Genomic DNA, 23,112 nt, shown 5'->3' with positions numbered 1-23,112 from the left:
CCCCCCTTTTTTCCCCTTGCTCAGAGAAGGAAGGGGGAAAGGATGAAACAAAAGGAGGGCACCTCAACACAACAGAGGAGGCCAGATTCATACAATACTCTATTTCATCACAAATAAATACAAGGCCAGCTAAGACAATAGCACGGTGTAAAGTTCATCACGCACAAAGTTCGTAATAGAAGGAAAAGTCATGAGGCACAAATTCATCATTGAGGCACTCAAGGATGAGGAAAATAATCAGCAAAAATTCATGAGGGGAAAACCAATTCATGGGGTCAAGGTAAATGAACAATTAATGAAAGTAATGTAGTAGCAACAATTATACTTTATCATAACGGTGCACTTTGTGGAGTGCAGAAGGTTTAGCAATTTGATGTTTTACCCAACACGTCAAAATGAATAAACAGAGAAGTACCAGAATTTGAAAGGCAAAAATCACAACAGCAGGGTATAAAAGAAGATTAAAAACAGCAGTAGCTTTTTCAGACCAACCAAAGAGAGCTTCCCTCCACGAATGTCAGCAGCTAAAGTCACAATTTGATTCTTATTAAATGCTTTGAGAGAGGCCTGTTCACCTGATTCTTTAATATTTTTCTAATTCCTTTTGAAGGGAAGGATGTGAGGAGGTTATAAATAAGTTCCAAACCCATACCCAGAAAGATAGGAGTGACTGATTTGAAAAGACCTGAGGAGAAGTAAAGTTCCTGATGAGTCCACACTGGGACCAAAATTCAAAGTCGCAACCTGACACTGGTGAGGTAACAAAAGCATTGGTTGATCATAGGGACCCTGGGCTGAACCCAATTATTATTGATTGACAAAATTGCACATGGTCCTAATGCAGGTGCAACCCTTTACACTGTAGATTACTGCTGATCTGTCTTCCTGGGCAACATCATAGGTGCATTGAGCATTTTTGCCTTTGCAAGGAGCCAAGCAGGTGTTGTTCCAGGACATCATTGTCACAAATGAATCCTAAGCCTTCTCTGTGATGGCAGCTATCAACATTAATTGTTTGAAAACTGGTAGAGGTGGCTGTAGCCCAATGATTGCTATCTCGAAAGTACAGAGTATCTCCATTACCGGTGTATAAGCCTAATGGAATTACTGCATAAATGGGAAAGGAAGTCTGAGAGGCTATGGTGACAATAAACAAACAAAGCTACATCATACGAGGCATTAACTAATTTCCACCAATATTCCAATTCAGTTTCAGCTGCAGTCAAATTTGATTTCATAACTTTACGGATGTCAAAAGGAATGTCGTCCGCAGTAGCATGGCAAATGATTTGCATGGCAGTTGCATGCTAGCACCACTGAAATGTTGTGTTGGAAAGACTGAACGCCTCTAGTAAGCATGGAGAAGTCTCATTCAATCAACTTCTCCCAAGCAATGAGAATGGACCTGATGGAGTGCTGCACCCCAGATACTGATGTCAAAGATTGGGTCATGGGATCACCTAATTTTGAAATGTCCGAGGTGGCATAGGATAACTTGTTCACCAAAATTTCTAAATTAGCATCATCAATTAGTGAAATTCCTACTCCTACCGGGACAATCCAATCTTTTATATTTCTTTTGGAGTGGACCACTCTCTGCCATAATTTAATCTATTCAGTCTAACCAAATTCACTAGGGTGGAAATAGAGGGCACATTCTGGTAATATAAGAGAGGCATTAAGACCAAATAAACTAACACCCACTTTCATGGACATTTGGGGGTGCTGCAGAACTTTCTCCTGAATATGAACCTACTACTAGGAAGGAGGTCTTGCAGAGGGATTCAACATTAGCAATATGATGGTTAAACATTAATTTAGCAGGGGAGTGAATGATCACATGAGGAGCCAGTCGGTGCAACTACCCAATCTGGGGGGTCTTGTCTTAAAAGATCCTGGCCAGTTATGGACCATGGACATTTTACCAATCAATGAGGCTTAGGCTGAGATTGGAGCCAGAAGGTTCAATTAGAGTTACTGCAAGTTGATCTCCCTCCTCCCGGACATCGTAGATGCCAATTGCAACAACAGTTTTGAGTGGGTCACCTGAATTCCAAACAGCAGTAGTCACCAGGGCAGCTTCGCAATGTTGTTGAACCTCCTCTAGGGGGAGATCCACATTAGGGATCTCAGATGCCTGGCATGGCAATGATTTACAAAAGACTGCGAGAAACAGAATAGAGAGCTTCCCCAGGCTGTGACAGAATGATTCTTTTTACCAGAAGTTTTGTAAATACAATTCACCCCTAAAGTGGGTCCACAGTAGGATTGGTCTCATTCGTAGAACCAATACGTGCTTTCTGTGGCTTTGCGATTAGAGGGGTTGGCATAGTAGCCATTCATTCTATAGATGAGACCTTCCATGGGACTTTTAGTAGTTTGGCATTTCCAGTAGGGCAGTGGTATTGGTGGTAAAGGGGTAGTTAACTGAGTGGTAGCAATTGGAAATAAATACCATTTACAATCCATATCATAAATACAATAAAATTCATACTTACCAGTCTGGATGTTCGTGGTGAAGGGAAAATGGGAGTCCTGGGGGGAAAGGTTAATTTTTGTCTTGCTGATTAAAATCCACACAGCCTGATGCTCATAAGACCATGAAAGTTACAGCTAGGTTCACCAGAGGAGGCTCTGGTGCATAATTAACTGAAATCTGCCTTGTTTGGGCCATGTTCCCCTGGGTTAGTTGCCCAGGTGAGTGCGGGGGAGCCTGAGTGGACTCGGTTAAAACAGGAGAAGGCTCGCCTTTCCACTCTTTGAGTTGAGAGCAGTGAAAGTATTTTCGCCAAGTGGAACCCTTTCTTGGGAGTTTGAGAAGGTAAACAGCAGGACTAATTATTTCTACTACATGAGCAGGACCTAACCATTTTGCGGTGAGAGCATGTTCTTTTTCAGAAAACTTTCTGTACATGACCAGTTGACCTACATCCCATTGTCTGGGGTTCCGGACCCAACCCAACACAGCTTTTTGTCTATGGTTTCAAGGTTCAAGGGGGGGCTGGTGTCCAGCTAGAAAGCTTCAAAAAGGAGCATTTTGTGGCCAGTCATGACCATATGTGTGGAGAAGCCATGCATTGCGTTAGTACCCTGTAGAGCCATATTCTGATTGAGATTATCAAGGTCTTCATGAGTGAGTTTTGGTAGATTTGCATGCAAAATAAATTCTTCAAGGCCCTCCTCTTCAAGACTGTCAGCATATAGGTTCTTGAAAAAATCAACTGAGCTTATTTGAAATCTTCCCATCTTTCTTATCTCCGAGAATTCTACTTTTGAGTGTTTCCTGTCTTAAGCAATTGGCAAGATACCTCCCTGGCTTATTAGCTTTTTCAGAGTACTTTTGTTTGGCATATCTAATCTTAGTTTGTAATTCTTCCATTTCTATTAAGTCGATTTTATGATTAATATGTTCAATTAAAAAAAAAAGTTTCTTTGTCATGAAGATTCTGGTGACGGGTCTCTAAAACTCGGAGTTCTTTCTGAAGTTCTTCTCTGTGCTTCGCTTTTCTTCTTTGATCCTGGCGTTGATGGAAATTAACCTTCCTCTTATGAAGGCCTTGCTTGCTTCCCATATGGTGTTGTTTGGCATACCGTGAGAGTTGTTGTAGTGGGAAAATTCCACCAGATATTTTTCGTATTGGCTGACAACGTTCCTTCGTTGTAAGATATAATCATTAAGTCTCCATCACCTGAGTCCATGTTCCTCTTGTCTCCAGGTTACCTCTATTGAGTTGTGATTGGAGAATGTTCTGCAAGATAGTTCAACTGGATCCAAATTAACCAACAGAGACTTGGAAATCCAACACATGTCAATTCTTGAATATGAATCATGTCTGTTCGAATAAAACATATAGTCTCGAACATTTGGGTGTTTGGTTCTCTATGCATCAACCAGAAGTTCTTCCATAAAGCAGAATACATTTCTTGTGAGTTTCCCACCGCTGTTTTTAATTGATTTATCTAAATTGGGATTTAATACACTGTTGAAGTCACCTAGAAGCACAATTTCCCCTTGATGAAAGTAAATAATTGTAAAAAGTTGTCAAAAAAAGTTTCCTTTACTGTGTTGGGTGCATAAATGTTTGCTAAGGTAAATTGTTCTCCATTGCTTTTCTGAATAATAAGAAATTGATATCACCAATTGCCATGTGAATCATGTTTGAGAACTGATAGTTTGTTTTCATTAACATAAATTATTAATCCTCTTTTTTTCTCTCTGGCCTAGGAGATGTAAGGTGATCCCAACTTTCTAACATGCAGAATTTTCTCATGATCTTTCTTGACATGTATTTCCTGTAAGCAAATAATATCCTTGAAGAGTTTACCTAATTTGTGGAAGGCTTTCTTTCTTTTGGAAGGGGAGTTCAAACTGTTAATGTTAATAGAGCAGATTTTTATTGTTTCCATCTTGCTTCTACAAATTCCATCTTGCTTCTATTTGGTCACGTTTGTCCTCTTCCTGTATCTCTTCGGTAGTAGGTTTTGTTGGTGGGTGCTTGGAAGAAAGGTTACTTGAACCCGGTACAATTCTCAAGTCCTTATCTCCGACTTTGTGCTCCTCTTCTGCTTTCTCACCTCATCCGTTTTTTGGATTAGTGTTGTTGGACAAATTTCATCAATTAATTTTTGTGCCTCACTTTGGTTACGGATTATTCTTTTATCTTTACATAAAGACACTTCTATGGAATAGGGAACTATCCAATGGAACCTTATTCCTCTCCCATGAAGCACTTTTCTCAAATCGTTGAATTCTTTTCTCTTGATCAACACGTTGCCAGGTAGATTGGAAAGAATTTGTATCACCACACCTTGATATACCAAAGGATCATCTCTCTGGGTCTGTAGAAGAAAATCTCTTGTCCTTATGTGCATGAATCTTATCAGAATGTCTCTGGGAGTTTTGTTTTTTCTGGAATAAGCAGAATTGATCCGGTAACCGCTTTCAAAGTCCAGAGCATCCTCTTCTAATTCAAACTGCTCTTGCAATAGGGTCTTCAGATCACCCTCTAAATCCGTTTTGTCAAACTGTTCTGGAAACCCTCGTAGTTTGAGATTCTTGTCTCTCAATTTCACTTCATGAGCGTCAACCCTGCTGTTGGTATCTTGGTGCAGTTGTGAATGCTGAGAAAGTTTTGAACTGTGTTCTTCCAGCTCTCATTTGATAGACTTGTTTTTGTTTAATTTCAGAGAGAGCTTTTGCATTCTCTGCAATTGCTGTATTGATTGTTGCAAGGAGTTTTTAATCTCTTTTATTAGTTCTTGTGTCTGTAAAAATAATTATTGTGCTTCCTTAGCCATTTCAGGATGTATTACCCATGGTTCGGTAAAGAAATGATTCCAACAGGCAAGTGTTGGGGAAAACAAAGTACGCAGTTTTATTAAACAAAAAATACACCCTTTTACCCAAGCTAAGTAATCTTTCAACAAAAATAACCTTTTATCCTGGCTGAGTCTGAAATAAGGATGGGAAGTTGTCTCCTGGGAGGCAAGCAAGCCGCTTCTTCTCTGGCAGCCGTCCTGGTTCTCCAGACGCCCTCCTCCTGGCTGGCTCCTTATCTGAAGCCCTCCCCTTCTTTTAACAGAGAGTGAAAACTAACCTTTTTCCCCATCACCAGGTGCTCATCATTTACAGTGCTGTGTGAAAGTTTAACTCCCTAATGACCTGAGATTGCTCTCACATGGGGAAGGGCTGCATAGATCACCATCTACCTCCTCGTAATTACAATGGTCTTCTGCAGTTTCCACTACACAGGAACTTCAGCAGCCTTTTTTGTTTTTCTTATTTTTTGATTTCCCTATGATGATGTCTTTTGGTTTCTCTTCAGAGGTGTCCTTGTATTTCTCAAATGTGTCTGTAGGATTTTTGTTCTGTTTGCTTTTGATTTTTCTGATTGTATTTGAGTAAAGTTGTAAAAGAAAATTCCTTCATAATCATATGGCAAAATTGGGTTAAAAAGGTTAAAATAAGGAAAATTCCCGGTATATCATAAATTATACAATCATAACACTTTTTCACAGATGGAGAAATAACTGGTTTAAGGATACTGCAAATAAAATTCAATTATAGACAGTAATCACAGGTAACAGGTAACCCAATTTCTTCACAATAGGCAAATGTTCAGTCAGGTATGGATTTGTATACTTGAGAATTTTCAGTTTATAACAACAAACCAAGAATAAGAGATAGATCAGCAGATTATTACAATATTGCAAAGAAAACAAGGAAATTAATTTGCTTAGTTGGTGTTGCTAAGCTAATAATACTGGAATGGATGTCATAGAAAAAAGGCAAGGAACATTTTGAAAATGAGGAAGCTGTATCGAATTCATCAGATGTCCAGCAGATGGCGAAATATCCAAAGACTGTGAGTTGGAGAGGTGTCTGCGGCTGGGAACTGAAATTGAAAGTTGCTGTAATAAAAAGCTGTTCAATTCCTTTAACTGAAATCCATGGAGAAAGAGTCAAACCAGGCTCCAAACTGCACAGCAAGGAAAGCCACTTGCCAGAGATTTATAAAGTTTCACCACAGTTTGAGAGTTATAGTTTTTAAGGTTCCAGCATGATTTGTAATCCCACAAGGCAATTGATCCCATCAACTTATAACATTGTCAAAGTGTTTGTCAGGTCCGCCACACAGTAGTAAAACCAAAGCATGAAAATGTAGATGAAAAGGATGAAAATGAAGAGGGAAAATGCCACCGGATGTCTTAACTAGCGAGATTACCTTTAGGGAGAGGGGACTGTGTAGGCTGATGGAGTAGGATCAACAGGGAGGAATGGATTCCAAAGCCTTGTCGCAGCACTTATTCCTCTTTGGAAGCTGGTCGTTGCCTCCTCCAGGGAACAAACCGCACCTGGTAAGCCCACTGAAAGTGAGCTGACATGGCAGCTTTTAGTTTGATTGTTGTGAAAGCAAAGTGAAAGTGCTGAATTCGCCAGAAGAAAAGCCTCGCCAATTCCTCCTTGTGCGTCTTCACCCCCCTCTCCAGACTATTGTAGCTGCCAAACTCCTCAGCTCCTCAGCTGAAAAAGTTGGTTGTTTTGGCTTAGGCCGGGTGTCAAGGCAGAAAGGTTTATTCTATATGTTTGATCAAAGTTTAGTTCTCCATTTTGAAATACTGTTAATTGTAGTTATTTTCCAGAGTTCATTTTACAGAAACATAACGGCCCGCACCTGTAGCTTGTTAGGCCTGTAAGATACTGTTCAAGGACACTTACATGCCATCTTAATTGGATGGTACCGTGTATCTGTGAGAAATTGGGAGAGGGGATGAGATCACTCTCCGGTGCATGAGAAGAGTGCCGGCCAGAACCAGTCAGATCCAACTAGAAGATTCTCCTGGGCTAGTGCCCTGATTGGAGGACAGGGATCATCTCACCCCGGGCTAGAATTCCATAATTGCAGTTAGGCATTATGGTGGTCACTACTTCTTCTCTTTTGCTATCCACATGCTTTACTTCTGCTTAGAACATCATTATTCTGCAACTCATGTAACGCAAGGCTTTTGCCCAGCCTGAATGGCTGAGACCAGATCAGCGAGTAAGAACACCTGCTAAAGTACCAGCTAGTAAGTATTCTGATTAAGTTAGATTCTTTTTTATTTTCTTGCCAGTGTGCCTTACCTGTAACTTGTGTTTTAATCATTTATTTTGAACTTCTTTTAATAAAGCTTTTTCAGCTTCTTAAAGCTGTGGTTTCTTTTGAGTTCTCTGGCCTATGCTCGGTCCCGGTATCACAAGCTCTGAGGTCCCTGGAGAAGGCTCAGGCTTGACACTGGGACAGGAGATTTAAAGACCATGATCCAAGTAAGGGGTTTAAGATTTAATGTTGACTGAAAGAGGGTGGGGGGGAGGGAAAGTTAGGAGGTGGGTCCGGTAGCCATCTTGGCAGTCACCCCCGTTAACCTTCTCCTCTCCATCCAATTCCACCCTGGGGCGATATCCAGCTGGCCAAAAGGATCCCCAAAGCATGAGGGGGCAGTTTGGAGCCAAAGCATGAGGGGGCAGTTCGGAGCCAAAGCCCCTCTTCACCAGCTCCCGGGGGGGATTCCTTACGAAGGCGACAGGAGCACCGCAGAGACCTGTAGCCAGCTTCTTGGGAACCCAACCCAGAACTTCAGGACTAAGGCGGGGGCTTGAGCAAGTCTACATTTTAATTCTGCAAAAGCATTTTCCTAATCTGGTCCCCAATGCCAGGGGGTGTTTTTCTTAAGTAAGGCATAGAGGAGACAGGCTTTGTCTGCAAAGGATTCAGTGAAGTCTTGGAGAAGTTAAAAGTTCCTAGCAGAGCTCTTAGTGAGGAAACGGTGGGGGCAGAGACTTTAGCAATGACTTTGACACTCTGGCAATCAGGTTCTGCCATGTTCACCTAAGGCGAGGCCAAGATATCCAACTTCAGTTTCAACTACCGTATTTTTCATTCTATAAGACGCCCCCATGTATAAGACTTTAACTTAAAAATTTAAAAATAGGGGTCGTCTTATATGCGGGGGGTCTTATAGGGCGAAAGAGTCCTGTCGCCCTGGCTGCCAGTTAATTTTTCCAAGTCCAAACTGGTCCTCGCACAGGTACAGACCTTCATTGGAGCGCGCTTGGATGCCGAACAAGCCAGGGCCTTCCTCCCTATTCAAAGAGGTCGCGCCATCCAAAAATTGGTGGCCAAGTTCACTAAGAAACGCTTTCAGACAGCCTACCACATTCAGCAGTTGTTAGGCCTCATGGCCTCCACCACGGCTGTGCATGTCTTCATATGCGCCCGCTCCAAAATTGGTTCCTCCGGGCATTCAGGCTTAATGTCGACTCCCAGTACAAACGCCTATCCATCCCCAGATATGTCATTGCTTTCCTGCAGTGGTGGGCGTATGACATCAACATCCTCTCAGGCGTCCCCTTTCATTGTCCTTCCCCTGAGAGGTACCTGTTCACAGATGCTTCCCTTTCTGGATGGGGTGCTCATTGTGGTCGCATTTAGAATCCCGGTTGCACATAAATTTGTTAGAGCTTTGTGCCATCCGTCTCGCTCTGTCTTCATTTGCAGGGCACCTGGATGGACATCACATTCAGATCGCTATGACAGCTCCACCACCCAGTATTATATAAACAAGCAGGGCGGCACAGGGTCCGTTTCGCTCTCCAAAGAGGCCAGCGAAATTTGGGAATGGGCCATAGCTCATCATGCTACTCTCATAGCAATTCACATCGCAGGCAAGAGCAACACGTTAGCAGACGCTCTGAGTCGCCTTCCCAATCAAACGCACGAGCTCACCTTAAGCGACGACTGTCTCCACCAAATATTCTGACAGTGGGGTTACCGCAAGTGGACCTTTTTGCAACACACCTCAACTCCGTGTGTCGCAGGTTTTATCCGAGGGTGGGAGCCAGCCCGGGCTCATTGGGGGATGCCTTTCAGACAATTTGGAACAGGGCTCTCTTTTATCTCTTTCCCCCATTCCCTCTACTTCACAAGGTCGTAGCCAAGTTGAACCACGACAAGACAGATGCCATCATTGTCACTCCCTTTTGGTTCGCAGTGCTCATGTCACTTGCGCAAGGGAACTACATCCTTCTCCCGAAGGATCCCTCCCACTTCCCTCCAGATCTACAACTCACTGCCTGGAGGGTGCGGCCCCCAGGGCAGTGGTCTGACAGGGTAGCTAAGGTCTTATTGCACTCTTTAAAGTCCTCCACGAGACGATCTTATGACGCAAAATGGAGACATTTTTCTGAGTGGACTAAAGTCAAAGATGTTTCGCCAATTACTTGCCCACTGTCTGTTGTGTTTGATTATTTGCTAACCCTCAAAGATGATGGTTTATCTAATTCATCCATTAAAGTTTATTTCGCCGCAATTTCGGCTTTTCTCCCAGATATCAACTCCTTTTCAGTCTTTTCTCAACCCCTTTCCAAAAAGTTTTTGAGAGGTCTCACTAATTTGTATCCTCCCATCACTCCGCCCGTTCCTCAGTGGAGTCTCTCCTTAGTCCTCTCATGAGACCTCCGTTTGAGCCGTTAGCCACTTGTGAAATGGCTCTGCTGTCGTTTAAAGTGGCCTTTTTGGTCGCAATTACCTCAGCAAGGAGGGTGAGTGACTTATCAGCACTCTCACACTCCTCTCCTTATACTAAGTTCCACTCGGATAAGGTGGTACTGAAGCCAAAGATCTCTTTTTTACCCAAGGTAGTATCAGCCTTCCATCTTACCCAGGACATTGTCCTCCCGGTTTTTTTCCCTCACCCATCCTCAGATGCTGATAGGGCGTTACACTCCCTCGATGTCAGAAGAGCCCTCCTTTTTAACATTAAGAGGTCTCAGAACTTTCGTAAGGACGATAACCTTTTTGTTTGCTTCGGGGGACACCATAAAGGTCATCATGCTTCTCCTCAGACTCTCTCAAGGTGGATCACGTCTACCATCAGATTGGCCTACAATCTTGCTCACCAAGAATGCCCTCCTATGATTAAGGCACACTCTACCAGAGCATATGTGGCTTCCATCGCCTTTTCTTCAAAGATAGATCTCCGGGACATCTGTAAGGCTGCCACCTGGTCTACGCCCTCCACGTTTATGAAACACTACGCTGTGGTAAGCGAGCTCGCTACTCTCCCAATGTGGGACTGCATAGAAGCCACGCAGATGAAAAACAGAGTTTCACTTACCTGTAACTGTCGTTCATCTGGTGGATCTTCTATGCAGGCACACATCCCTCCCTCCTTCCCTGCTGTGGGACCTCTCCGCTAGACCAGTGGTTGGTTCCGTGGCGGCAGGTTGGAGAACTGGAGGGAAGAGTGCTCCCTCCCCCTTGGGTCATGTGACCAAGGGGCGGGAAGATTGCATGCTCCAAGGGGAGGGGGAGCACTCTTTTAGATTTTGCTAGAAGCTGACAAATCTTATCCATGGCTGGCCTGCGCCTACGTAGTCCCCCAATGTGTGCCTGCATAGAAGATCCACCAGATGAACAACAGTTACAGGTAAGTGAAACTCTGTTTTTACCCTTAACAAATAGTATTTAAAATATGAATGAAGTTTATTTAGCAAAGAATGGTGGGAAAACAAAGTAGGAATAGTATGTATTAAAACTATACCATCAACTCCTGAGAAATCTTTCTCGTATTCTTTTCCTCAGCCACCCTACTATTGTTCCCCTTTAGGGCCAAATTCCCTTTTCCTGCCATTATCTAGCAGGGGACAAACATAGAAGTTATGCTCTCCCCCATAACAGAAACTTGGTGTCCTGATAAAATATTTACAAAAATAGCAGTTTTGATTAAGAAGCTTTTGAACATACTTTATCAGAGTTTTAAGGGCTATAAAAAGCATAAAATGTTAAATAATTGGCAGGAGCAGTGGGATATGTAAAAAATATAAATAAATTAATAAATTAAACTGTACATACAGCAAGGCATTGCATTCATAGGTGTTTAAATTTACATAACTATCAGTATGATTTATTTATAGTTCAGGGATTGGGACCCCCCCACCAGAGCTGTGCAGTTCATTGCACAGGTGGTCTAAGACTAAGAGAGGTACACTATTTCATATGTTTATGTTGTATTTATATATTAAACATTGATTGTTGGGACAACTACAGACAAAATATTCCTGGTTATGACCTCTGAGTTAAGCCACCCAAATGTGAGTGAAACACACACACACATAAATATTTTCATGTAGATTCTGTACGCTTTAATGTATGCTTTAATCCTACAGTTTTGCAAACATTGTATGAATGTCAGCATGATTTTAGATTAGCTAGAAATAGAAAAACTGACTGCTTTTTTTAGAAGCAGTAAATAAAAGCAGTGTAAAAGGGTTCTGCAGACAGCTGTGCATATAGTTTTTATTTTTAATAAGAGTGTAAGATACCATCAGTTACTTGCAGACAAAATAAATTAAAAATTAACAGTCTTCACTGATTCTTCCTGCACACAGTATTCAATCTAATAGCCCTGCAACTAGCACATTGTCTTTGATCTGGAAAAAAAAATACAGAGATACAATTGTAACCTTAACATAGCGTACTAACCTCAGTTTGGGTACATCCCCATTTACAACACATTTTAGCCACCCCCATAGAAAAGTCACGTTTTCTACGGGGACTACTGACCCAGGGAAAGTTATTTGATTTCATCTTTTTTACCAATCCAGGTCCACTTCTGCTTTGCTGAACAGCATTCTCTATTTGGCAGATGTCTTCCCTGAAGTTATCAGAAGTAGGAACACGTGCATTATAATCACCATATAAATTAAACTGGACTTTCAGCAGCTGCTGTCCAAATGGTTGACCAATGTGTTGTAGGTACTCCAGTTCAGGATTCAAGACTGACTGCAGCTTTATATCCTCCATCTCTTTGTCACTATTCGACTGAGCATACTCTGTTATGATAAAAGAAATCACCAAAATGTTACTCTTTGTGCAATGCCTGTCAAGGTTCCTGGATGACAATTTTCTTAACATTACTCAATGTTTGTAGCATTGCAGTACAAACTGCATAGATCTTTTTTGAAGCATATACAATAAACTGGGTTTGCCTTTCTATGATGCTGTGACGAACAAGGGGTTAATCTTCAGCAGAAGCTGAGAGACCAAGAGTGGGCAGAGTCAAAAAGCTGACACTGAGAGAGCGGAGATTCAGAGTTTGGTAGCTGACATGAGAGAAAGCTTTCAGAGCTTGGTAACTGGCATGAGAGGAAACTGTGAACAACTCTGTGAACCAAAGGGTTCGGTGTAGCCAAAGCTAGTAGAATACACAACCTGTGGAGTGACAGGATTGAGATTAGGTGGGAAAAGACCTTTCTCAGGTCACAAAGGGGAATTAGTCTCCGGGACAGAGCTATTCCGGTTGCAGGGTGGTGTGGAGGATTACTGCCCCTGGTGTGGGGTAGTTCAGTGAGAACTGGAAGAGGGATTTTGGTAAATCCCCTTACTTCTGCTGTTCTCTGGGAATAGAGATCGAAAGTCTCTTTATTCCCGATAGCTAGCCTGGGGACAGAGTCTGTGAAACTGAATCTGTGTCAGTTCTGAGGAACAGAACTAAGCTTGTAACCTAAGAAATGAAGAAACTTATCTTGATAAACATCTAGGCTAAAGACATCTTGTGTAACATCTAAGCAAAATCTAAACTAAGCTCTCTCTCTGAAGTGAATCTCGTGTGTGTGTGTGTGTGTATAGTTGTGTGCTTTCCCTCCAGTTCAGCCTTGCCTCAAAATCCATCTTGTGAATACTGTTTAATAAATGTCCCTGTTTACTTAGTTAATTTTAAGAAGCCTCTTGTGTCCTATTTCCCTCCGAGGTAAAATCTGGTGGGGACTGGAGAAAGAGAAAAATAATCTCCACATAATAACCTCTGACAAAATACCAAGAAGTAAGGCAACCTGTCTCTCTCTCTCAGCACAAAATACTGATTACTGGGAGCTGGGAGATAATAGGAAGATGTGGCGTTGTTATAGATGTCATGTGCATTCTATGAATTTTCAAACTAATCAAGAATTGGGTGTTAAACCTTTTCAAATTTCCTGAGTAAATTATACTACAAGGCCAAAGACTTTGGGAACCAAATGTGATTTCTGTAACCTCCCTCTAGGCTGTAGTGTGGAGAGTTTGAATGGGTTGCTTTATTATTTTAAACATTTATATCTGACCCTTCAGAAAATCAGCCAGGTGTTTCAGAAAACTACAAATGCTTTATGATCTTCTACCAACCTCCCTGACAGTACGTGGATGTGAAAGGTGGTAAAGATACAATGAAGACATGACCTAATTCCTTCTTCATAGAATCATAGAGTTGGAAGAGATCACCAGGGTCATCTAGTCCAACCCACTGCACAATGCAGGAAATTCACAACCACCTCCCCCCACACCCCCAGTGACCCCCACTACATGCTCAGAAGATGACCAAGATATGTTCCCTTTCATCATCTGCTTAAGGTTATAGAATCAGCATTGCTGACAGATGGCCATCTAACCGCTTCTTAAAAACCTCCAGGGAAGGAGAGCTCACCACCTCCCGAGGAAGCCTGTTCCACTGAGGAACCACTCTAACTGTTAGAAAATTCTTCCTAATGTCTAGACGGAATCTCTTTTGATTTAATTTCAACCCGTTGGTTCTGGTCCAACCTTCTGGGGCAACAGAAAACAACTCAGCACCCTCCTCTATGTGAAAGCCCTTCAAGTACTTGAAGATGGTTATCATATCCCCTCTCAGTCTTCTTCTCTTCTGGCTAAATGTACCCAGCTCCTTCAACCTTTCCTCATATGATTTGGTCTCCAGACCCCTCACCACCTTTGTTGCCCTCCTCTGGACACGTTCCAGCTTGTCTACATCTTTCCTAAATTGTGGTGCCCAAAACTGAACACAGTACTCTAGGTGAGGTCTAACCACAGCAGAGTAAAGCGATCACTTCGTGTGATCTGGACACTATACTTCTGTTGATACAGCCCAAGATCGCATTTGCCTTTTTAGCTACCGCATCACACTGCTGACTCATGTTCAGTGTTTGATCCTTTTCGCACACACTACTGCTCAGACAAGTCTTTCCCATCCTATAATTATGCATTTAATTTTTCCTACCTAATGTACAACTTTGCATTTATCTGTGTTGAAGTGCATTTTATTAGTTTTAGCCCAGTTCTCTAGCCTGTCAAGATCATCTTGTATCCTAGCTCTGTCCTCTACTGTATTTGCTACCCCTCCCAATTTAGTATCATCTGCAAATTTAATAAGCATCTCCTCTATTCCTTCATCCAAATCATTTATAAAGATGTTGAACAACACAGGGCCCAGGACAGATCTCTGAGGAACTCCACTAGTCACTTCTCTCCAAGTGGATGAGGAACCATTAACAAGCACTCTTTGGGTACAATCTGTCAACCAGTTACAGATCCACCTACCAGTAATAGGATCTAAACCACATTTTCCCAATTTGTCAACTAGAATACGATGTGGAACCTTATGAAAATCCATACTGAAATATAAACTATGTCTACTGCATTCCCCTGATCCAGCAAGGTAGTAACTTTCTCAAAAAAGAAGATAAGATTAGTCTGACAAGACCTGTTATTGAGAAACCCATGTTGGCTCTTAGTGATCAGATCCTTTTTTTCCCCCTTCTTGAAGATGGGGGCAACATTTGCCTGCCTCCAGGCTTTTGGCACCTCACCTGTTCTCCAAGAATTCTCAAAAATAATGGTCAGAGACTCAGAAATTACATCTGCAAGTTCTTTGAGTACCCTTGGATGCAGTTCATCTGGCCCAGAGGACTTTGTTTCATTTAAAGAAATTAGATGTTTGTACCCTACCCCAATGCCAATCCCTTCCCTCATCCTGTGTCCTGTTTATGCCATGTTGAGCACCGTTTCCCTTGCAAAAGTACGAATTGAGCAGCTCTGCCCTCTGTTCATCTCGGTGCAATTTCACTTTCTGGTCCCCACAATGGGCTTATCATGTCCTTGTTCTTATTCTTACTCTGTACATAGGAAAAGAACCTTTTTTTTGTTGTGTTTAGCATCTCTCGCTAGCCTAAGCTCATATTGAGCTTTAGCTTTCCTAACACTCTTCCTACAAGCACTAGTTATTTGTTTATATTCATTTTTGTTTATAAGACCCTCCTTCCACTTCCTAAATGAGTCTTTATTTCTCAAATCTTTAAAAAGCTGTTTATGGAGCCACCCTGGCCTCTTTGGGCTCCTCCCATTTGTTGGTAGACTAACATTTCCTCTTGAGGTGAAAAATATGGACTAGAAAATTTTCTAGTACTTTACTTTTCCACTGAAAATATTTTAAAATCATATAGTTGGAAGGGGCCATACAAGCCATCTAGTCCAATCCCTGCTCAGTGCAGGATCAGCCTAGACCAGCAGTTCCCAAACCTTTTGAGTCATGGAGCACTTTTCAGGAGAGAAATTTGTCACGGAGCACTAATTTTTACCTAGCAGCTATAGACTAAACCGAATGACAGTAGTATTTTTCTTTCCAGTCTCTTCACGGCCCACTAGGAGATGTCTCATGGAGTACCAAGTGCTCTGTGGAGCACATTTAGGGAACCGCTGGCCTGGAGCATCCCTGACAAGTGTTCATCCAGCCACTGCTTGAAGCCTGCCAGAGAGGAGGAGCTCACCACCTCCCTAGGCAGCCAGTTCCATGTGTGCTTCATTTTTATGATCCAGATGTAGAACTCTGCACTTGTCCTTGTTGAATTGCATCTTGCTCACATCTGCCCACTTTTCCAGTACATTCAGATCTCGTTGAATTCTCTCTTTATCTTCTGCAGTGTTTGCTACTCCTCCAATTTGGTGACATCTGCAAAGTTAATGAGTTCAGTTCCCCTTCCACCCCCTCATCCAGATCATTTATAAAAATTCTGAAAAGTACTGGGCCCAGAACTGAGCCATGGGGCACCACTGGACATCTCCCTCCAATCAGATGAAATTCCATTGACAACTACTCTTTGGGTTCAGTTCTTCAATCAGTTCCCCATCCTCCTAGCTATTCTATAGTCTGCAGTGCTCCAGCTTACCTGTCAGATCATCATGTGGGACCCTATCAAAAGCTTTACTGAAATCAAGGTAAACAACATCGACGGCGTTTCCATGTAAGTAAGCTCGTCACTCAAAGAAGGAAAGAGGTTGGTCTGGCAGGACCTGTTAGAAACAAATCCGTGCTGGCTTCCCCAGATCACCAAGTTGTCCTTCAGATACTCGCAGATTGACCCCTTTAAAATCTGTTCCAATATCTTCCCTGGGACAGAGGTCAGACTGACCATCCTGTAGGTTTATTTCTAAAGATTTGTTTGTTTTATAAAACTAAAAACAATGAATGGATGCCATTACCAACAAAGGATTAGGCAAGTTTGGCAGCTTCAAAGTTGTAATTAATGTTTTTCAGGTGATTATTCCTAAGAATGGTGTGAGAGAGTACATGTATGTGTTACTGATTTGTAAACAGGGTGGGAGAATATTTATATCCCTCCTCTCACATGATGGATTTTAATCACCAGTCTGAACGAAGTGGTACAAAGGATGCCACAGGGAATAATGAAACTAAGATGAACTCCAGTGCCATCCTAAACAGAGTTGCCCCCTTCTAAATCTACTGGATTGCAATGTATGTGACCTCCAAAGAAGAGAGCGAAGTTCTGTTGAAATAGATGAGTGGACAAACACGTCCATGACATATCATGCACAGTTCCTTAAGTGTGCTGAAATTAGTGTGTGAAACGTTTTCAGAGCTGTTTGTTTGTTTTCCACAATGTAAGAGAACTACAAGCTTTATTGTCTTTAAATTTTTACAAGTATTATTCCAATAGCCCTGACCTGGGTGGCCCAGGCCAGCCCAATCCCATCAGATCTGGAAGCTAAGCAGTGTCAGCCCTGGTTAGTACTTGGAAGGGTCACCAACCTCCAGGTGGAGCCTGGAGTTACCCTGGAATCACAACTGATTTCTAGACTACAGAAATCAGTTCCTTTGTAGAAAATAGCAGCTTCAACAGGTGGACTCTATGACATCACATTCCCACTGAGCTCCCTCCTCAAACTCTGCCGTCTTCAGGCACTGCCCCAAATCTCCAGAAATTTCAAAACTGGAATTGGCAACCCTAGTACTTGGATGGAAGTTCACCAAGGAAGTCCAGCATTGCTACGCAGAGGCAGGCAAACCACCTCCGTTCATCTCTTGCCTTGAAAACCCCATGGGGTTGCCATAAGTGGGCTGCAATTTGACTGCACTTTCTAACCACCATTATTCCAATAAAATAGTTACTATGTAAAGCTTTTAATTGGTTTGAATACAAGAGTGAAACCACACTTGATTTCTCTTCCTGGTCAAATATTCCAGTTCAGGTATTTATTGCTGTTGGAATGTACAATTAATATAGGGTGTTTAAAAATTTTGTTCATTACATGTAAATCAAAATAAAGATGTGAAAGCAAACCATGCTCTCCGTTTAGAACACAATTTCTTCCTGATAGACCCTCACCCCAACTTACATCACTGCTTGTGGGCTTTAAAGAAGACGAAAGCACAAAATAGCAAGGACAGCAAGTGACATGGTGGGCTTTTCCCCTCCTATCTTGTAATGCAGTGAACGTGATGGTGGACAACGACGGTTAAAAACGTTTCATTCTTCTGTAAAAATATACCACGGAAACTTGTTATTTAAAAAGAAGCGCTCGGGAATTTGCATAGGAATGGCGCGATTGTAAGGGGGGGGCTCTCTCAGTAACCAACAAACCCACAAGGTTCAGGGAGCAATGCCATCCAATTTTGTGTGTGTGTGTGTGTGTTAAGTGCCATCAAGTCGCTTCCGACTCATGGCGACCCTATGAATGAAAGTCCTCCAAAATGTCCTATCTTTGACAGCCTTGCTCAGATCTTGCAAACTGAAGGCCGTGGCTTCCTTTATTGAGTCAATCCATCTCTTCTTGGGTCTTCCTCTTTTCCTGCTGCCCTCAACTTTTCCTAACATGACGGTCTTTTCCAGTGACTCTTGTCGTCTCATGACGTGACCAAAATACGATAGCCTCAGTTTAGTCATTTTAGCTTCTAGGGTCAGATTTAATCTATAACCCACTGATTTGTTTTTTTGGCAGTCCACGGAATCCGTTAACACTCTCCTCCAACACCACGTTTCAAAGGAATCTATTTTCTTCATCCAATTATAGCAAGGCTCATATTACTCGATATCGTTTATTCCCATCAATGTGTTCTTAGAAAGGCAGCCTCCGTTTCCCTAAAATCCCATTTCTCCCCCCTGGACAGTGAACCTAGCGCGGGAAGATAAGAGTGTTTGTACGGACAGGGCACGCATAACAGCCTGGGAGGGGAGCGGCGTTAAAGTTGAAACGACCCAGCAAAACTGTCAGCTGGGAAAGGAGAAGGGGGACAAAAACGCAGAGCGTTTAAATCTCTCTCGCACACACACAACTTCCCGCCCGCATATCCCGCCGTCCTCTGCTTTTCCCACCAATTCTTTACTCACCAACGCTCCCTCCACCCCCGACCAACCGCTCTTCTCCCACGGCACTTCCTGTCAGCCTCTTCCACCGGGACCCTCCGCAGACAAAGATGACGGCGCGGATGAATTCGCGGCCGCACAGTTTCACACCGTTTTTTCCGTTGGCGTTACTTCCGGGGAGCGCTCGTTCCCCAGCCGCCCTCGCGCTCTGCCCGTTGAGCTCAGCCGCCGTCAGCAGAAGCAACAGCAGCAGGAGCGGTTTCTTCAGCCTCGTGACTGACGCTCCTTCACAAGCCCCTCCCACCACCAACCGACGCGCCTGGGTGTTCGGCAGGCGCTCCGGCCCAAGCAGAGCCCTGGCGCGCGGCTGGCGGGAGGCGCTGAACCTCCGCCTTCACCTGTCCCGCTTTATACAGCGAGAGCAGCCCCCTCCGCCTCTGACTCACGACCCTCGTTGAGGGCAGCGTGCTGTGTACTGTATACCCGCAGATTTTGTGCTGCTAATCACCTTCCTCCGCTTTCCCACCCACCCCTTTTATTAATTTACAAGGACATATAGAATCCCCTGCCAGATGGCAATTTACTTAAAGGGGGCGCCATCGCTCATAGCAGCCTATTATCATAATATTGGTAAAAACGAGAAAGTAATTGGGTACTTTGCTGCTCTCCTACCTGGACCCTATTTTTTCCTCAATTCCTCACTTTTTTTTTTTTTTGAGTTGTTACCGGTGCTAGGCATAGGAGAACCCCCCAACCCCACCCCACCTCCAGCCTATACAGAATTCATAGTCATGGGATAAGAGGACAAATCCTCTTGTGGATTGAGAGCTGGCTGAAAGTAGAAAGTAGGAATAAATGGAGGGATGTGAGCAGTGGGGTCCCTCAGGGATCTCAGGTGGGACCAATGCTTTTCAACCTGTTCATCAAAGACCCGGAGCTGGGGGCGAAAAGTTTGCAGATGACAGCAAATCATTTAGGGTGGTTAAAACAAAACCAGACTGAAGAGCTCCAAAAGGATCTCTCCAAACTGAGTGGGCATTAAAACGGCAAATGCAATTCAATGGGAGCAAGTGTAAAGTGATGCATATTGGGGCAAAAAATCCCAACGTCACATATACACTAATGGGGTCTGTGCTGGCAGCAACAGACCAAGAAAGGGATCTTGGGGTGGTAGTGGATAGCTCAATGAAGATGTCAACCCAGTGTGCAGCTGCTGTGAAAAAGGCAAATTCCATGCTGGCCATAATTAGACGAGGAATAGAGAATAATACTGCTGCTATCATACTGCCCTTGTACAAATCTATGGTGAGACCACACTTGGAATACTGTGTACAGTTCTGGTCACCACACTTAAAAAATGTTATTACAGAGCTTGGGAAGAAGCAACTAAAACAACTAAAATCAAGCTAAAATACCCATGCAAAACACAAGAACAACAATTAAAACACAGGGCAGGAAGGAGGGATCACTGAGGGAACACCTCCTTCCTTTATCATAGACAGCATTTCTGCACTGCTGACATTATAGCAGGGCCACCAGAAAGACTTAGGTTAGATCCCAGTGCCTAGGGCACATCTTGTTCCATTATACTGAGCAAAGCATCGAATCATTACATGACATCTCATTAAAGTATTTAATGATTTTTCATACTTTGATAAATTGCCTCATCTTCATTTTTCTCTAATTGGGAATGCTAGCTACCCATCTAGTTTTATTTCCTCTATTTTAGTGCTCTACAAAACTCTGTATACTGGCATAGTTGTACAGCATCGTTATCTAGATCCTAACTAGTAGAGGGTAACATATCGTTACTTTTGAATGATAAGGGGATGAGATTCATCTAATTATTTTCATATATTGCTCTTTGGCACAAGCTTGTTAACAAGCCCTGGCAAAAAATATAAGGCCATACCAATTTGTTTTGCCTGAAATCGAGTAACAAACGGTTTTAGTTAAGTTTGATACATAAGTCTTATTCTGTGCCTTTCATATATTCTTCCAGCACGAGATTTACTGTCCCTAGTATTAACATCAAAATAAATTCTAATTTAAAAAAATTAAAATTAGATTAAGCTGGCCAAGATAATGCCGCAAGATACAGCATTATGAAAATATTGGAACTACGTATACACACACTTGACAGAGCATTACTAAATGATATTAGGTATATGTAAATCACAGAAATTTTAAAATACTTACTTTCCATAGGCAGCAAAGAGATGAGAGATTACTGAGCGATCAATAAACAGCACCCTAAAATCTAATAAGCAACACATTTTGCTTCCAGCACTGAAATTCCAGCACCGAAGTGTTTTTGCTCTGGCCAATATTTGCAAATTAGTTTTAAATTCCATAAACCATTTTAAAATGTAAAATGCTATATGGCTGTTGTTCTGCCGCTTCTCAGTGGGCCCCCTTTTCCTCTAGCGCAATGATGTGGCCTCCCATTATCGTAGAGTCCAATGAGCAATGAGGGCAAGGAGGCTGGTGTGAGCTTACGGCTTGCTTTATTGGCCAAGAAGTCATAACCGGGTTAGTCAGGATACAGACGAACAGCTCTGCAATCCTGTCACACCGAGGGAGGGACAATGCAAGAGGTTTTATAGACATTTGACATTCCAGTACAACATTGATACATTTACATAACATACGATGTTAGCTTGTCAATGCAACGTCATTAGTTTCTACAGCGCCTGCATGAGCAATGCTACATTAATGAATGGAGCCTAGTGTTCCCTTGCAGGCTGAAGCGAAAGTATCTGAAGGGGGAAGGGGGGGATGCTGGAGTGTTCCTTATCAGACATTGGAATGTGTGTGCGTGTGTGCTAAAGGAAAGGGGGGGCACTGAGAAGCTGCTTCTGCCAGCTAATGGCTTTTGCGAGTCAGTGGCTTATGCGTGTATGTCTGAATGTCATTACTCCGGCACAACAGAACTATGTATACACACACACACTTACTTCAGCACTTGACAGAACATTACTAAATGATATTGGGTATATGTAAATCACAGAAATTTTAAAATACTTACTTTCCACAGGCAGCAAAGAGATGAGAGATTACTGAGCGATCAATAAACAGCACCCTAAAATCTAATAAGCAACACATTTTGCTTCCAGCACTGAAATTCCAGCACTGAAGTGTTTTTGCTCTGGCCAATATTTGCAAATTAGTTTTAAATTCCATAAACCATTTTAAAATGTAAAATGCTATATGGCTGTTGCTCTTAGTTGGAAGTGATATTGGAACATACAATATCAAAAGATACAAACCTGGGAAGCATTTTATAATACATCCATTTTGTTATATCATGGGCAGTTGCAAATTTGTTGATGTTCCGTTACTATATGGTATAGATATTTTAACATGATCCCTCAAGGTAAAAGTCTTCGCTTTAGTTGCACTTTTCACTTTTTTGGTGGGTTGCTGGCTGTGACTGCTTAGGGCCTAGCAGGGCCCAGACCAGGCTTGCTTATTTTCTAATTAAGCTCCATACTGTTTTGAAAGTACCAGGTGATGTAGAGTTACTACACCTTTTATCCATGGTGCACTGGTGGAAATCATTTTGCAATGTCAATGATAGCTGGCATAACCAGAAGTTGTATATGGTCCAAACCTTTGAGACAAAGGTCAGGTTGGACAATGGTTCTTCAGCTGCCCATGGTACTGCAGCTTTTGGATTGAGTTCTGCCATGATATCTCAGCCATTGATTTTGCTGGGTTTAAAACCATTTCATCTGGAGTATACAAAAGCCAAAATTAACATCCAAATGCATATCCTTAAAGTCTCCCACTCTTTAGCACTGTTATAGCGAATACAAACTGAACACCTAATGACAGTTGGTAATATTCCAAAACATTAGCATCTGGCCAGTATTCTACCACAGACTCAGATTTCAAGAAGGTTTTGGTGGATTGTTTAAGAGAGTGAATCTGCAGATATGCAACATATGTTTAAGTTGCATCACCAGAATCACACACACATCTTACCAAAGAGGATTGTGCACAGACGTTTTTCATATTTTTTGCTTAGTGACCTATGAAGATGGCTTCAATTTGACTAAATATAAGCAGCTTGTTTGCTGACCTTTAAAGACCTAAACTGTCTGGGACCATCATACCTGTGGGACTGCTTCTCCTGATACACCCCCCAAAGAGTGCTGTGC

General features: G+C 42.5%; 1 protein-coding gene across 1 annotated transcript; it reads right to left on the bottom strand.

Annotated features, from left to right (window-relative positions):
- Window positions 1–12,005: 12,005 nt before the first annotated feature.
- LOC130476972 (relaxin-3-like) lies at window positions 12,006–22,640 on the bottom strand. Its single transcript, XM_056848973.1, has 4 exons — window positions 22,563–22,640; window positions 19,014–19,268; window positions 18,190–18,205; window positions 12,006–12,373 (listed from the first exon to the last, which is right to left on the bottom strand). The coding sequence occupies exons 1-4, from the start codon at window positions 22,638–22,640 to the stop codon at window positions 12,006–12,008; spliced, it is 717 nt and encodes a 238-aa protein (XP_056704951.1).
- Window positions 22,641–23,112: the final 472 nt, after the last annotated feature.

The sequence above is a fragment of the Euleptes europaea genome, chromosome 4, assembly GCF_029931775.1.
Source record: "Euleptes europaea isolate rEulEur1 chromosome 4, rEulEur1.hap1, whole genome shotgun sequence".
Lineage (NCBI taxonomy): Eukaryota > Metazoa > Chordata > Lepidosauria > Squamata > Sphaerodactylidae > Euleptes > Euleptes europaea.
Note: the sequence above shows the minus strand (reverse complement) of the source record. Positions and strands in the feature narration are given on the sequence as shown.

What these genes read in the sequence shown, in the direction of transcription:
- LOC130476972 (XM_056848973.1), bottom strand. Translation starts at nt 22,640, where the DNA reads ATGGCAGAACTCAATCCAAAAGCTGCAGTACCATGGGCAGCTGAAGAA. An exon ending in ACCTGACCTTTGTCTCAAAG is followed by an intron (nt 19,269 to 22,562) that starts GTTTGGACCATA and finishes CCGAACACCCAG; the next exon opens with GCGCGTCGGTTGGTGGTGGG.